Source organism: Morone saxatilis, unplaced genomic scaffold, assembly GCF_004916995.1.
Source record: "Morone saxatilis isolate NCDOM2014 unplaced genomic scaffold, NCSU_SB_2.0 Contig12, whole genome shotgun sequence".
Lineage (NCBI taxonomy): Eukaryota > Metazoa > Chordata > Actinopteri > Moronidae > Morone > Morone saxatilis.
This window is the reverse complement of record NW_023339674.1, coordinates 17,692,375-17,708,024: the sequence shown is the minus strand read 5'-3', so window position 1 is coordinate 17,708,024 and position 15,650 is coordinate 17,692,375. Positions and strand designations below refer to the sequence as shown.

The window sequence follows — 15,650 nt, the reverse complement described above, 5'->3', positions numbered from 1 at the left end:
ACATACTGCACATAACATGCCTAGTTATTTAACTTACCAAATTTTGAAAAGGATTCACCCACTGGACATTTGTTTTACATAGATGATTTACAAGAAATGCTTAGGTGATCCCTTCCTACACTGTATATGACTTCCATTCATGCACTGGATTATATGGGGGTTAAGAGCTAAATGAGAGCTCAGAAGAAGTGATTCAAACAACAAGGAAAAATCAAATGACATTTATTATTGATGCATTGTTTCTTTTTTGATAAGCAAATTATCTGTTTTTCTTTCAGTCTAAAGAAACTTTACAATATAAAGAAACATACAAAGAACATCTTTATTACCTACACAAGACACCTAAGTCCCTAAGACAAGATTCTGAACTATCCTACCATGTAAATACAAAGCAAACCCAAGAGACAGACTGCTTCATATTGAATACTGCCGTGTCATCAGAAAGGACCATGAACGGTACAGGAGAATCATTCATAACCCCTTCCCTTGAATCCCCACCCCTCCCCAACTCAACATAACCACCCCACCTGACCAGCAAATCTTCCTAATGGTACAGTATTATACATCACAATAGAAGTACAGAGATGGCCAACGATCGATATACACAGAGGACTGAGAGAGGATCAGTGAGAGAGCTTCAATCTATACAACGTTATAACAGGAGCGGATAGCAAAGGACACAGTTATCTTTTGATCTGTTCTTAATTTAAAATGAGGTTCTCATAATTATTTTCACCTTTTTAAAAGTTTTCTTAAATTGATAAAAATCCTTCATATTAAAAACTGCAATACGAGGTCACATGTTTTTTTGTGAGAAGATGCCCTTTGGAAAAAAATATTCAAAAATGATTATTCAAAGCCAATAGTAACATTTAAGTAAAACATAAGGAGACAAGGGCAGAGTGAGGACGCCACAGCTTGTTTGCTTCTCTCTGTCCTGTCCTCTCTCTGTCCTATCCTCCCCACCATACAAGTCTTTAGCATACAGTCTGCATTTATTGTGTTACTGTATTCTATACATTTTTATGGAAATTTAGCCACATGAGCCAAATAGTCAGCGCATCTGTTCTCTATGAAAAACATGGACAGTTTTATTTATAATTTACTTTCAGCTGTATTCATTGGTAGTGACTGACATATCAAAACATGTCAATGATATCAAAATGCATTATACAGTATTTACAAAAAAGGAAATTAAAGAGAAGAGGGAGGGGGGAGTTTTTTTGGGAGGGGTGAGAGATGGGACTGGAGGAAAGAAGGGAGGTGTGTGTCACTACATTGAAGGAACACTGGAGAGAAAGTGTTTCCTAGGCCACCGGTAGCCGAATCCTGGAGATGTCCCTGTTGAACTCTGGGTACAATCTGTTCACATTGATATCAGAAAATTGATAAGTATGTCACCATCACCCATAGAGGCTACAATGGTTGTTTAGTTATTGTTGGTTTGAACTGCAGCGTGATGCCATGAGAGATCATTTATCCCTTTAAAAACAGTGACAGAATTGATCAGGCCAAGAGGACATAACATACAGAAAGAAACAAATTAAATAGCGTGATATGTAACTATGCATTTCTTTGTGTGCAGATTCTATGGGCTTTCATTTTTTTTCAGTTGAATACATTTAAAATAAAAACAATCTGCTGAAAACAATCCACCAAAATGGAAATATATCCATTACAAAAGCATCCCATTATTCCTCTTCTGTCGACCGATGTGGCTGCACAGCCTGTTGACCCCAAAGTGCATCACTCTGCTCCCATCATCAGTGCTGCTACAGCCTCCCAATACTCTGGATCCATTATCCCGTGCATATGGGACTCACTGAGGGAACAGGGTGACAGGAACTCTAACGAGACAGTTATTTAACCCGTCTTGTCTGGGTTAAGAAAGTGGATCACACAGGATCTGAGAGTTCAATCCAAACTCAAAAGCAGGCGTTGTGAGTGTATCTGAGGTCCCTAAATATCTCCCAGTCCAAAGGGAGGCATCAGCGAGAGACCAGAATGAATCCTGGGAGGAAAACAGTGCCGCTTGGAGTCCACAGTGAGGTTGAAATCAAACAAAGTGATGAAGGGGAAGGAACCACGTTTTAGGATTCACAGACAACTTGTAAATAACAAATAATAAAACAACCACAATACAAGCTAAATATGTTGTATTTACAGACACGACCAAATCCGTAGAAGAGATGCTCTCTCGCTCTGTTACTGAAGGAGAGCTGGCACCTGTCCTGTCATCGCAGGATTTCATCAGTGCCATTCCCTTGCAGTAAAAACATAGAAAATTGTGAGGAGGGGGTGCTTATTAAGACAAGATTAGATAGACATACGATCATTCATGTGCATCAGCAGACACTTTGTACCAGAAAACAGCAATGCTCTGACAAACCTGTTTGAGAACTGCATGGACAGTTTAAGCCCAGATACTAACTTAATTTAAACGTTTATGAAAATGGTGCTACGGATATTTTGGGTGGCAAAGACTCGAGCTACGAATTCTGAACGAAGTTTTAAGGAGAGGTATGTGAAGTGAGACCGACAAAAAAACAAAACAGACATCAAATAACCTAAAACTCATGTAAACAGAAAATCATTGTGCATTTTTCGTGTGTGTGCTTATTCTGTCATTGTTGATGCTGCTGCTGAGATAAAATGTGCCCTTTACAGGAAATCATAACTACATTAGTAGAATAATATCAATTATGAAAATTATAACAATAATATTACCATCAACAACAAAAAATACAAATATTTAATGAAAACCATTCTTGCCCTAAAATAACATTATCAGTTCATCTTTTTTTTTGTTTTGTTTTATCATTCCCGCCACAAGAGCAGAGTTTTTGAATGAGAGTTTTCGGCTCCTGTCAGTCAACAACTGCGTGCCCTCATAAGTTATGATCAGCGTGATATAATGGAGTGGTGGTAGATGCAGAGGGGCATCTTGATTGGGCTTGAATGCCACCCATGAGGGCAGGTTTTGGGTTTGGGAGAGACAGGCTTGGAGCAGTTTCGGGCTCTTACTGTCCTAGGGCCCCGTGATGAGGCCCGGCAGGCGAGGAGAAGCGACCCATCCTGTTGCTTGAAGGCCCTTTCATGTTCTTACACCCATTTTACAGGCATTGGGATGGGGGACCTTGAGGGGAGTCCTGCTTTCCAGGGGCATCCCCAGGGGCTGTGTGGCACCGCACACCGTCCACAAGGAGGAGGAGGTAGGAAGGGAGGGAGGTAATGCAAGACGCACCGGGGTGAATGGAAGGGGGAGATTGGGATAAGGGGAGATGAAAAAGAAATAAAATAAAATAAAAGATAAAATAAAATAAAAAAAAATCACACACTCATCGTCATGTTGGGTGAATACTGTAAAGAGAGAAAAAAAGAGAGGGAGGGGAGAAAAGATAAGCCAAAACTATATTAAACTTCTTATACTACCAAGTACAAGATGAAAGCAATACAACTAACTAAACTACATGCCATGTCGGATACACCGGCCTTATGCAGCATACATTACACATTAACAATTAACCCTTTCTAATTTACTTTCTATGTCAGTAAACCAGCAGCAAGCAGCAAAGCAGAGTCCAGCCCAAGGAGAAAATGTTAGGGAATTTGGGATCACAGTGAAGATACTGTAGCAAAATGTAGTTGTCAGTCTCAAATTAATCACTATATGACAATCTCTCCATGCATCAGAGAAAGCATATGACGTGGTTCTTTTCCATGCTCGGTTTGTGCATGCTGTGTTTTTGTGTGTGTTGGGTAAAGCTGGGAAAACTAGGCACAATATAAAGGACTGATTATCAGCTCGATGTAGCCCTGAGGATTGGTTTCAAGGTCAGGGAGATTTATTGGTAGAGTATGCCCAATAGAGCTGGAGGCCGGTTTCACCAAGATATTGTAGACTTTTCTGTTGTGTCTTCATTTTGCTCTTAGATTAGTCTGATGCAAGTTAGAGAGTTTCATGAAAATAAAGACAGACTCATGGTTTCCATGGTGACAATCAGAGACAGCTGGTCACCAGTGGCCCCAAATTACAAAAAAAGAGGAAAACGCGGCTCATCATTTGTGGTTTACAGTGTTGTGGGGCGAGCAATAAGAAGGGAAAGAATTTTTACAGACCCCACTAACCCATTTAACCTTACCCGTAACCCTCATTTGAGCAAGGAAACTATCCTGAGCCTGACTGATGAGTTAGCAGAAGTACTGACTGAGCCTGTCACATTAAGAAGCCACACTATCTGAGCTTTATCACAGGTCTGTAGTACTATACTGAGATTTTATGCTACCAAATGCAGATGATCTGCAGCAGAAAGTGATGAAACATGTGATTTTTGTCACAGTTGAATAGGATTTTAATTAGTCTTCTAGTTTGTTCCCAGCATAAGAGGTATGTTGTGTCCTTTGGTACTCACACTTTCACTTTGGAATGGGTTTAAAAAGTTGCCTGCCATCTCGCCGTCGTCCCGCGGAGTGCCGGGAGGATTGTTCATGCCTGCCATGTTGTTGGGAGAATTCTACACAACACAGATGGAAAGAAGCAGCATGAACACAGACGCCTTACAGACATAAAGGTATAGGTACACAGATGGATGGATGGATGGATAGATAAGATACGATAGATAGATACGATACGATAGCGATACGCATAGCATAGATCGAAGTACTAGATAGATAGATAGATAGATAGTCTTACCTTTGGCAACCCATCCATGTCACCAGAGCCTGTGATCAGAAATGGAAAAAGGAGGAACCTGAATTATTATGAGGTAACTGTTAACTGATCCCCAGCGTCCTGCTGCTAATTCAACATCAGTTCAGGATATCCAGTGCAAGGAGAAACACCCTGCCCTCTCACACATAATGGCTTTTAATTAAACTATTTGCTTCCGATACAGATGAGCACCAGCTCTCTGCCTTCGCTGATCATGTCTCACCCATCTACAGGATCAATTGACCCACTCACTGCCCCACTAATCTGTTTCAGCTTTGTTCAATACCAGGAGGAGGGAGAACACTTCCTCTACAAGCCATAAGAGGGCATAGTCTTACTTCTAAAGGCCTTTGTTCATAGAAAGTAACAGGTTTCACTCAATATACTCAATATACAATATACTAGGAGCTTTACCAAGTACCTGCTATGTACACTGCACACAGTCTTTGGCTACTCACCTAGTGATCCGTTCATATGATGCTGCTCCATAGCACCCATTCCACCCATGGGCCCATCAGGACCTGGTCCCATTGGGAACTAAAGAAAGATAGCAATAAAATGTACAAATGTAATATTATCTTGCTGTTTGCATGCCTAGGTTGCGCCACAAGGAAGTAGATTAGACAGAAAAATAAATCTTGAAATGCTATTGGTTATTGTATTACTTACATTAGGTCTATTTCCACCAGGGCCGATGGGGTTCATCATTGTGTAGATGTTTTCACTTGAGTTTGTTGAATCTATGAATAAAGAGAAGTTTGATGCTTAAAATCGTAATACTGTAAAGCACTCTGTGCCTCCTAGGCTCATAGAAATACTAGCAGATAGGCACCAGGGCACTGTTTTCTGTCTCTTTTCATATCAATATCCAATTGTTCAAGAAAATGTGAAAAACTAAGGTGGATTTGGGGTAATGAATGAAAAATAACAAGCTAACTGGAGTGGCACTGTCTGTCCCTGTAGTTGACATCGTTTCAGTTTAATTTAGCAATTTGTACACTATAAGCAGCTACAGCTCAGACATGTTCTTATTTCTGCTGCACAGGACAAAGACAACCTGTATGTTAAGTGCCAGTACATAACGTCAGTGAGTCTGTCTGTCAATCAATCTACACACTGCTCTCTGCAATGAGCAATAAAAGAAACCCATTATCTCTTATTCTTGCAATCAGGAGATTAGATGAAGTTTTTATATGGACACCCTGGCAACTTAGCAACAACCAGTACATGCTGTGTCACTCCTTGTGTGTCTGTCTGTCCTAAAAAGATTCAGAAGGATAAGGTGACCTTGATCTGACATTGCAGGCAGAAAGATGTGAGTGGACTGAGAAAAACAGGGGAAAAAAATAAGAATAACAGATTGAAAGACAGGGGACGAGATTGTTACAGTATGTGCTAAGTGGTGGAGAGATCTTGCCTGTTAGTGTCCCTGAATTCTAGCTTGTGCTGTCGTGACTGGAGAAGGGGGGCAATACTGAGTGGGAGGTGTGCATTTTTGTGGGAGGTTTGTGTGTGTTTGTGTGTGTGTGTGCGCACAGTCTTGGCGACTGCAGTGGAAATATGTTTTCCCTCCCGGTGTACGTGTGAGCAGGAGCGTTTTGTGCAAAAAGGTTGCCCCGGCAACGTATCACAATAGAGGTACGTATATAAATAATAAATAGTGGACACAAAAAGAAGCTCTCCACAGGCCAACAGAAACAGAACATCTACAGGATATCAGCCAACGGTGTTTTGTTCTCCACTAATCCTCCACAGAGACAGTAGATTGATGGGTCAAAGCTGAGATGGATCACTCTTTTGACTGACATGCCTATGCTTCCCTTTTATGCAACTGTCTCCACAATAACACTGGAATATTTTCCAAAATGTGCCTTAAGTGGAAAATTCTGACAACAAATGTGATGCCCAAACACATTTTGTATTATGCATGTGTCAATTTAAAATTGTGTAATATTGTACCCTTTTTTTACGTTTTACACTTTACACTCCTAAAGGCTCAGTTCCTGAAGTATTCAGAGTCCTATCACTCTCCCAAAAAGAGATCTAAATCTGACAGAGAACAGGTCTGATGTTTTTTAGAAGGAGCCCTTGATAAAAGTAGAAATCAGAAGGGAAACTGAAGTGTGTAACTCACCTCCGGGGCTAGGCATGATGGGAGTTCCTGGTGGGCCGCCTCCCCCTGGAGGGCCCTAAGGGGTGAAGAAGCGAGAGAGAAAAAGAGAAATGAGTGCTGAGTGCATCTAGATGGCAGCGCGCCTATCACTGCATGACAGGTAATTTATGGCCCGTGGTTGAACACGAGTCCATGACGGGACACTTACCACATAGTTGCCTGGAGATGAAGATGAATAAGCTATCTGCGGAGAGAATAGACCCGAGGTGAAACAAAACATGAGACACAGTTATTGTAAACACACTCAGTCATGTAGGAGATAATGATGTAAGACTGTGTGACTCACTGAGTTGGTGTTGGGGTTCGGCCATGGACCTCTTCCACCAGGACCCCTGGGGAAGCAAACAGAAAGAAAGATTAAGAAATTAGCTGATTTTTAATTAGATAATTAATAAGTCAATAAATACAGTCTATTAGCTGATATTCACAAATAATCCAGAATTATTGGCAACAAGAGGTGAATTTATATGTTAAAGTAAATTTTTTAAGATTATGTTTTGGGCTTTTTGGAATCAAACCCAGGCTACTGCGGTAAGGACTCAGCCATGTACGTGGGGAACACACTCTACCAAGTGAGCTACCAGGCAGCTGTAGTAAAAGGTACCTTTTAAGTATGGTAACACAGCATTTCAACTGTAGAAGACACACATCCCTAATACAGTAATTCCTTCCTATAATATAATCTGCTCATTATAGTTTAGAGTTTTGTGAGTAAACCAGTTTTTGCCTTGTGATATATTTTAATTTCGAAGACGTGATAGAGTCAATTCAACTTCCCTGGGTTTTATTAAAGGAAAGGTAAGATTTCACAACCTGTTGGTGACAGTAATTTCTCACCTACGCTATGCTGATATCTGGGGACAAGTGAGTCCAACAGGCCATAAACATGAACAGTGTTTGGGGGAGAGCTGCAGCTATCAGTGAATCATCACATCTCATCGATTGACATAGAAAAACAGAATTTCCTGGAAAATTAGGACTCTCTCTGGCAGCAGAATTCACCTTTCAAAACTTTTCTTTTCAATCTACTCACATGTTCATGCCCGGCATCCCTGGCCCCATGGAGTTTGGAGGAGGCCTCATCCCTCCGCCGTAGTTCTGCACAAAGACAAGAGCAAACAGTCAGCACGCCGTCTCACACCTGCTCTGTCTAAAGGTTTGAAGCTTAATGAAGGTCAGCGACGATCATGTCTCCCACTAACTAGTGTTTAATTATGTGATGCATGAGCCGTGTGTGAAAGTGGACTGCTGTGTGTGAGTGTGTTTGTGTCTGTCTGTATGTTGTGTGTCTCCGTGTATGTATCTCTATGTGTCCATGCTCCCCTCTGCGTGTTTGCATGTATGTTTTCATGGCTGCCCAGCGGGCGGGTTTGGCTGGCACTACATGTGTGTATTTGTACGTATGTGTGTGTGTGTGTGTGTGTGTGAATGAGACAGATATAGAGAGCGAGAGAGACTATGGGGGCAGGCCAGAGAGCAGCTCCACTCAGAGGAAGAGTTTTGTTCAGCAGACGATTACACTTGTCGAGCAGATGCCACACCAGCTGCTGGTACGCTCACTGCCAAAGTCACCGAGCCAGGGTGGCACAGAGAGGGGCCGAGGGGCACAGGGAGAGTGTGTGTGTGCATGTGTGTGTGTCTTTGTGTGAGGTGATGTTGGAGCGGGAGGTGGTTGGGTGCCGAATCAAGCAGCTGTCTGGTAATGGTAATTCAAAAGGACACTGTTGTTTAAGCATCTTATGTATTACACTGAATCCCATCCACAAAAATTAAAGTGTGATAAAAGGAAACCAACAGTGCCAAAACTGGCACAATTTTTGGTCAAAATGTGTTGGTGGCAGCATTGCTCAGAGCAGCCTGAGTATTCCGCCTCTGTTTGTCTCCCTAGGTGGGAGTCGGCAAGTAGGATTTAACATGTAAAACTGCCGTTGGCAGTGGATGAGCTTTGGTCAGAGCCAAGCTAATCATCAGAGCGCTTCTGACATTTAAAGGCAAAGTTACGAGGCTGGCAGGACCAAAAATCTCTCTTCAGCGGAGAAGAAAGATTATCTGCATGCAGTTTATAGGCTGCTGGTTTGACATTATAGCTGTTTTTATTATTGCTCTTAATGAAGGGCAACCAAAGATTGGGTTTGTTCATAAACAGACAGTCTAAGCACCAAATCTGTCTGTGTGGCAGCTGCAGAGTGGGAGTGCAGTGAACTGGTAGCTCTGAAGGACACCATCCACTGTCATGACTTTATCTACACAGTCCTTTGTGTTTTATTCTGTATAACTGGTTGAGTAATAAAAACCGTTACCTACCTGTGGGCCCATGCCTCCCATGCCCCGAGGGGGATTCATTCTCATTGGACCTCCCATGTTTGGATGTCCTGTGGTGAAACACAGAGAGTGCAGCTTGTTAGAATGGCAGCTCTGTTTAGATCAATAATAATCCCATAAATGAGGAGAAAGCATTCTCGTTCAGAAGCCAATATGAGATTACTCTGCAAAGTGCAGCCTCTCTGAAATAACACCACGCGTCTGTCAATACCTTGAGGTCTGGTGGGGTCCAAGCTGTTTGGCAAGAGAGGCTGTGACCCAGGGATGCTCCCAGGAGGCTGATTTGGCATACGGAGGGAGGGCCTTGGGCCACCTGGGTACCGTGGAGACATGAATGGCTGCAGGAAGGACATGAGAAGGACAATGAGTTCTTTATTTCAGGATGATCACAAGCAGAATACTTGTTATAATTTTTGACAGATGGGCTTTCAAATATCATAGCTCTTGACCTCATTTTAATCAAGTGCAATTCCAACACTCCACGAGAGGATTATGCTCAAGAAAACACACAAGGTGCACTTTACATTTTATTGACTTAGCATGAAATCTAGCATCTTAATTCATGAACACATCAGCTGAGATCAATGAATTTAATAACAGTAAGTGGTAATGTTAGGATTTTCCCTAAAAACACAGATTTTAAGGAATTAATTAAAATACTGTATTCCACAACATTTCATCTTAAGTGACTAAATAAATTAGGGTCGGGCACTCAAGTACTCAAGTTATATAGACAATATTTATTTATAGGAAGGTAAAATGAATGCAGTATAAGTAATTAAACAGATTTCTAAGGACACAGATAGAGATGAAATGATAAAAACAATGCATGAATACACAATCCACCACAGTCTACATGTCTCAGCGTGCCATTGTCATTATCAGCTCAGTGAACGTCAGATTCAAATTCAAGCTTAATAACCATAAATTCTGGGCCACTGTTTGTTTGGTGGATAAATGTTGTGTTCATTTTCAACTTATTTATTTTCTTATCTTGTTTTAAGATGCTGTTATTTTGGGGTTTCAAACAAATTACTGTCTTTTCCCATCGTATATCTGTGCAAATCTGCTCTTCAGAAGCACATAACACACATAAAACAGAACAGTTGCAAGGTTTTGAAACCTTTCTTCTTCATAAATAACACTCCCACTTCTACATAGTGAAAGAAGGCACAAAAGACCCAGTTTTGAAGTATTATCATTGCAAGTCAGCAGGGGGAGCTATTGTGTTAAAGAATAATGCACTGTAGTAGTTTTGTTACATTTACCAAGAAGGAGGGGTCTGTCATTAAGTTTTAGAAAGCAAGACCTCAGGTGGTAAAATCCATTAGGATAAAGGTAAAGGAGAACAGATAAGAGAGGGGGAGAAAACATGCAGGACAGAAACTTGCACTGGAAGAACAATATGGAGAGGGGGAGGTGGAGCAGAAAAAGAACAGGAACATGACATACTCGGATGGGAGGATGAAGTCGTACAAGGAGGAGGAAGTGTTCTACATCTTAATGTTTGCCTGTTTCGTGCAGCTGCACATGTGCTGGACATTTTCTCGCCGTGTCTGTATCACCACTGCTACAAAAATGCAGCCTGGATAGTGTGATTCATAGCAGAAACAGAAGACACCGTCCACACAGATGTTTCAGCAGAGGGGACAAGAGCTGGCTGGCCTAGGCACACATACAGAGCCAGCGCACAACTAGTGAATAATGTAAAGCACCCCAGACAGATGGTTTTCAGAATTACCTATGAGAGTACCCTGCTGCAACTACAAATACCCACAGCCAGTGAGCCATATTTCAGTGTCAGATGATAAGAATTAATTCCAAACTCAATCCAAGTATTTTAGTATCAAGAGGGAACATGCTGATTTGAATGCCGATCGGGTAAGAGTTGTGTGTTTTGGTCACGGAACATGAACAGCAGAATAATGTTCATCATCTTCACACAGAGATAAGCACAGACAACACTAATACAACAGGAGATTGTCTTTCAGTGGTAATTATGTACTGTATGTTCGGTGTGTCAGTGCATGTGTGTGTTTCGGGAAAGTGGAGGACGAGTTATATAATCCCAGTTAGCCCTTGAGGCAAGGACTGACTTACTACTCTTTAACCCTCTTCCCTCCTTCCTCCTCTCCTACTCCTTTCTACCTTTTTCTCCTCTCTTCTTGTGAACATGTGGTGGGTTTGTGCACAGAGAGCTGCACCGTGTCAGGCTCTGCTGCAATATTAATGGTCTATTGATGGACTATGGGATGGTGAGTGCTGGGCTGAGGGAGAGAGAAGGCCCTCCAGATGCACCTCCGCTCCTTATAGCTGGGCCAACACAGCTAAATTATTCATCCAACCCACCATCGTGGATGCGGCCTGTCCTGTCTGTTAGCACAACAAGAGACTTGTGTGCTGTTTTGTACACTGTTGTTGTGCGAGCGAGCGACTAAGTGTGAGAAAGTGAAAGTAGGCTTAGATTGGGAACTACAGCACAGCAGCTGAGGTGTAAATGTTTCCGTCTTACCTGTCCGTGAGGTCCCATCATGGGATTACTGGGGTTGTGTGGGGGAGGCTGCGTGTGGGGGGACGGCTGAGATCCTGGAGGACCCTGGTAAAGAAAAAATACAAAAATGTCAATAAAGTGCCACAATAATGTATTTGGTGATATTCAAACCTGCTTAAGAAAAAAATATCATGTTCAACAACCTTGCATTAAATCTCTTTTCAGAGCGAACACTGGAGTTATACATTGAAAGGACAATGTGATCTCACTTTCCTCTAGTTGTCCCTATCCTATCCATGCAGATAAATATCTTCAAATCTGGGATTTATTTAGCAAGATTTAAAGATGTCCATCAACCATCCGATATAATGGAATTGAATGGAATTGTGTTTGTGATTCTCACAGCATCAAAAAGTAATATATTATAAAAAAAAAAATCAATAGCTATTGATTTTCCCTTTATAGAAACAGTTTCCCTGTCACAAGTTTTAATAGCTTCTGCAAAAAGTAGTACAACAAATTTTGGAAATCTAGATGGACTGACCATTTAAAAACAGCTGATTATGACATGCACATGCCCAAAAATCATAAACTGATGATGATGTACATTCTAATATTAAACCAGCATTTGGAAATGTTTCTGACATTATTACTGAATTAAATGACCTGTGAAATGGCGGCAATGGCTGTTGAAAGGGTTGAATGTGGTACTGCTAATCCCACTGGGCATTGACTCTAAACTACAGTTTGTTGCTGCTTTGTTGCCACTTTGAGCTCATTGGTTTCCTGGTCTCTGCCATTGATATCCGACAGTGCTCATCAAGTCAAACATATAAAACCTTGCAGCTAGCGGTCAACCAATACTGGGTTTTCAATGGCCGATCCCGAAACTTATAGAGCAGGGCTGCCGATGGTCGATATATAATGCCGATATCAAAACAAAGAAAAGTCAGCCACACTGACAAAGCTGCCTAAAGATGTGTCTGAAGACATTTTGTTCATCAGCCTTGTGAGCACAGACATTGGCCGACTTATCGGCTGATCGATCAATTGGTCTATCACTACTTGAAACATGCTACAAACAATCAGACAAGCCAGATATGGTACGACACCTGGTATATGATATAGTGGACAGACAAAATGAATGGGAGACATATAGGTATTTGTGGTATTTTCCTTAGGAGTTGTTGAAATAAAATCGGAGCTAAAATGTCAGTGTGACTATAAAACCCATCACCAGTCGCATGATAATGCTGCTCTATGTTGTAAAGTGTAAGGAGGTAACTATTAGCTAACATGTTGCCAATAAGAACCTGATATAATGATACACAATGGCAAAACCCCGCAACTGTCCCCTAGTGGTTAAGATTGCTTAATGCAGCTTTAATTGCCATTAAGTCAGAGAGTAATTACAGCGTGTCCAATTTAAGTATCTGAAATTACAGCACAACTATCATATCTATTCTGCTACATCAACCAGGAATACATGAAACAAGGTTTGTCACTGACATTTGCAGAGGGCCACATTGATTTTCATGTACAGAAATTGTTAATTGCCAGGATGAGGCCAGATCAATTCAAGGGGTGGACTTTAATCAACGTTCACTTCGATAATTCTGCCTATTTTCAAACACGGTCTTATTTTTCTAAATCCTGCCATGACGATTGCTGATCCAGTTTGAGAGAGGCACTGCTGTCCAGTATACAGTCAAGGGCCAAAGCAAGTCCAATTTTGGTGCTCACTTTCACTCTACAGAGAAGTGCCAAATATTTGAACCCAATCAAACATCATTATAGCGATAGAGAGAAATATGAGTCTCAGGTTGAAAATAACTGAAATTATTCTGTCTCTTAAATCCACTCTGGATTGATGACTCAATCACTGGTATGTGAACTGCAGTTTCAGTCTGCATTTTGAGAGTGAATGAACCGTTCTTTGAGTTAATCTCTCAAAGCAACCACTGTGTTAAGTACATTAAAGCGAATATAGTGTGAACTTTGACCTCGTTGTCTCTTCCTACAGTAACTTCATCTGACTCCAACAGCAGCCGCTCCAGCAGAGAACTGTTACTACCTGAACATCAATACGCAGAAAGAGGACCACCCACTGCCAGACCAGGCTTATCTACCAGTCTGCCAGAGCCTCTGACAAGCACTCTGCTATCAGGTAACATTACAGGTGTGTGTGTGTGTATGTGTGTGTGTGTGTGTGTGTGAGTTGTGCAACTGAGTGGTGATGAGTGTGAATATGAGATCTCCCTCTTTTACACAGGTGAAAGCAGAATCTTCTTCTCTCAGGTGCTGAGTGTGTGTGCTGATGTGTGTGTATGTACAGTATGTGTTTTGAAGGGGGCTGCTGAAGGGTGGGTGGGTGTCACTTCAACAGGTGTGTATCTAACATCACACTGAAAAGCTAAAGGATTAGGGGATTACCCATGTGCAATATAACCTGAGACACACACACACACACTCTCACGCTCTGATAGACATGTTTACATAATTTTGCATTTGTTCTTTCATGCAGAAATAGATGCATGTACACACAGTACGGCTATAATTAATCATTCCTTTATTGATTTAACATTTATAAATGTGTATATACTTTATAAATAAACTGACTTGACTTGAGAGTAATTGTTTACTCTATAAAATGTCACCACAGCCTTCCAATTGCTCATTTGTCTCAGTAACAGTCCAAAAAAGATGTAAAAAATGTACAATGATCCCATTTGAGAAGCTGGAAGCAGCAAATACTTTGCATTCTGGCTTAATAAAGTACTTAAAGTCACTACATGTACAATGTGACTGTAACATCAAAAATGTATAATAAGTTATGTTTGGAGAAGCATTTTGTCTTGTGGATTCATCAGTGTGCTTAATGTCAGACACAGTGTTTTGTGTTTTTTGTTTATGCCAAAGTCGTTAACAGTGAAATTCTACACATAGTGAATTTTTACGATTGTTGTCAGTAATTTGTTGTAATTTCATATTGACCAACTTTATTTAATCAACTAATTGTTTCAGCACTAACAAACATAACTGTCTGAACTTGTGCACCTCTTTGCCTGTGTGCATATTGTTTCCTTCACAGCTGCACAGATACCTGCATCTCTCTTTAGCTTCACACAAGCACACATACTGCCTTTAGATCTCTCCTTCCCTCTCCTTCTCCCTCCCACCACACCCCCCTCTGTCCCTCCTTCACTTTCCCACACTGCCCACTGCGCCGCCCTCCCTGTGTGAGCGCTCTATTGGCATGGCTGGGACGGTGGAGAGCCGACAGAGCTGAGCACCAGGAACCTGTGGGCGCTGCCACACTGGGAAAATAAACATGCCTGACTGACAGCTTGAAACAAGTGCATTCCCACAGGCACAGATACAGTGCCAGGTACACCGTATAAGAGTGCAGAGTTTGGCAGGAGAGATGAGCTTGTACATACACGTGAAAACAATACTGCTCATAAGCAGAAGCACTTATTCATGGACTTACAACCCTTTCTAGAAAGACACAAGTGTTGAGCTCAGCAGCAGCAGGAATCTCAAGACAGGTGCTTCCTATTCTTTTAAAACATGGCAGTTGAATTTTCTGGCTGCATTGATTGTATTTATTGCATTGTCATGAGACCGGCTCATCTGAGAAGCAGTCAGATCTTCAATAAAGTCACGTATTAACCCGCTACACAACATACAGCCAGTCAATAATCTATTCAACAATCTGGAAATGTTTATTTAGCTGTACATACAGTGTACTCTGGATGTGTTGGCACAGTTATGACGTTTGTACCGGTGCCACTGTGGTTGTTCTGCCACTCTGTGTGTGTATGTTTTGGGTGGTTAACACCAGCTGTACTGGCTCGCTCTGTCTCTCAGCAGGTTCACACTGGGGCTAATGCAGCGCTAGCTCTGTCTGACCTCAGAGGTTATTGTTGTTGACGTACCAGTGTGTGTGTGTG

At 41.5% G+C, this 15,650-nt stretch overlaps 1 protein-coding gene across 2 annotated transcripts in view; it reads right to left on the bottom strand.

Moving 5' to 3' along the window:
- Window positions 1-205: 205 nt before the first annotated feature.
- The window catches only part of ssbp4 (single stranded DNA binding protein 4), a 75,389-nt gene continuing 59,944 nt past the window's right edge, over window positions 206-15,650 (bottom strand). The window contains exons 6-17 of one of the 2 annotated variants that reach the window (XM_035653158.1): window positions 11,719-11,802; window positions 9,418-9,544; window positions 9,189-9,256; window positions 7,918-7,982; window positions 7,171-7,216; window positions 7,033-7,068; window positions 6,846-6,900; window positions 5,381-5,451; window positions 5,170-5,248; window positions 4,694-4,722; window positions 4,413-4,514; window positions 206-3,360 (exon numbers count right to left, since the gene is read on the bottom strand). In XM_035653158.1, coding sequence (XP_035509051.1) covers window positions 3,331-3,360; window positions 4,413-4,514; window positions 4,694-4,722; window positions 5,170-5,248; window positions 5,381-5,451; window positions 6,846-6,900; window positions 7,033-7,068; window positions 7,171-7,216; window positions 7,918-7,982; window positions 9,189-9,256; window positions 9,418-9,544; window positions 11,719-11,802 — 792 coding nt within the window. In that variant the 3' untranslated portion in view covers window positions 206-3,330. The remainder of the gene's footprint in view (window positions 3,361-4,412; window positions 4,515-4,693; window positions 4,723-5,169; window positions 5,249-5,380; window positions 5,452-6,845; window positions 6,901-7,032; window positions 7,069-7,170; window positions 7,217-7,917; window positions 7,983-9,188; window positions 9,257-9,417; window positions 9,545-11,718; window positions 11,803-15,650) is intronic. The other variant, XM_035653157.1, reaches the window with a different exon arrangement.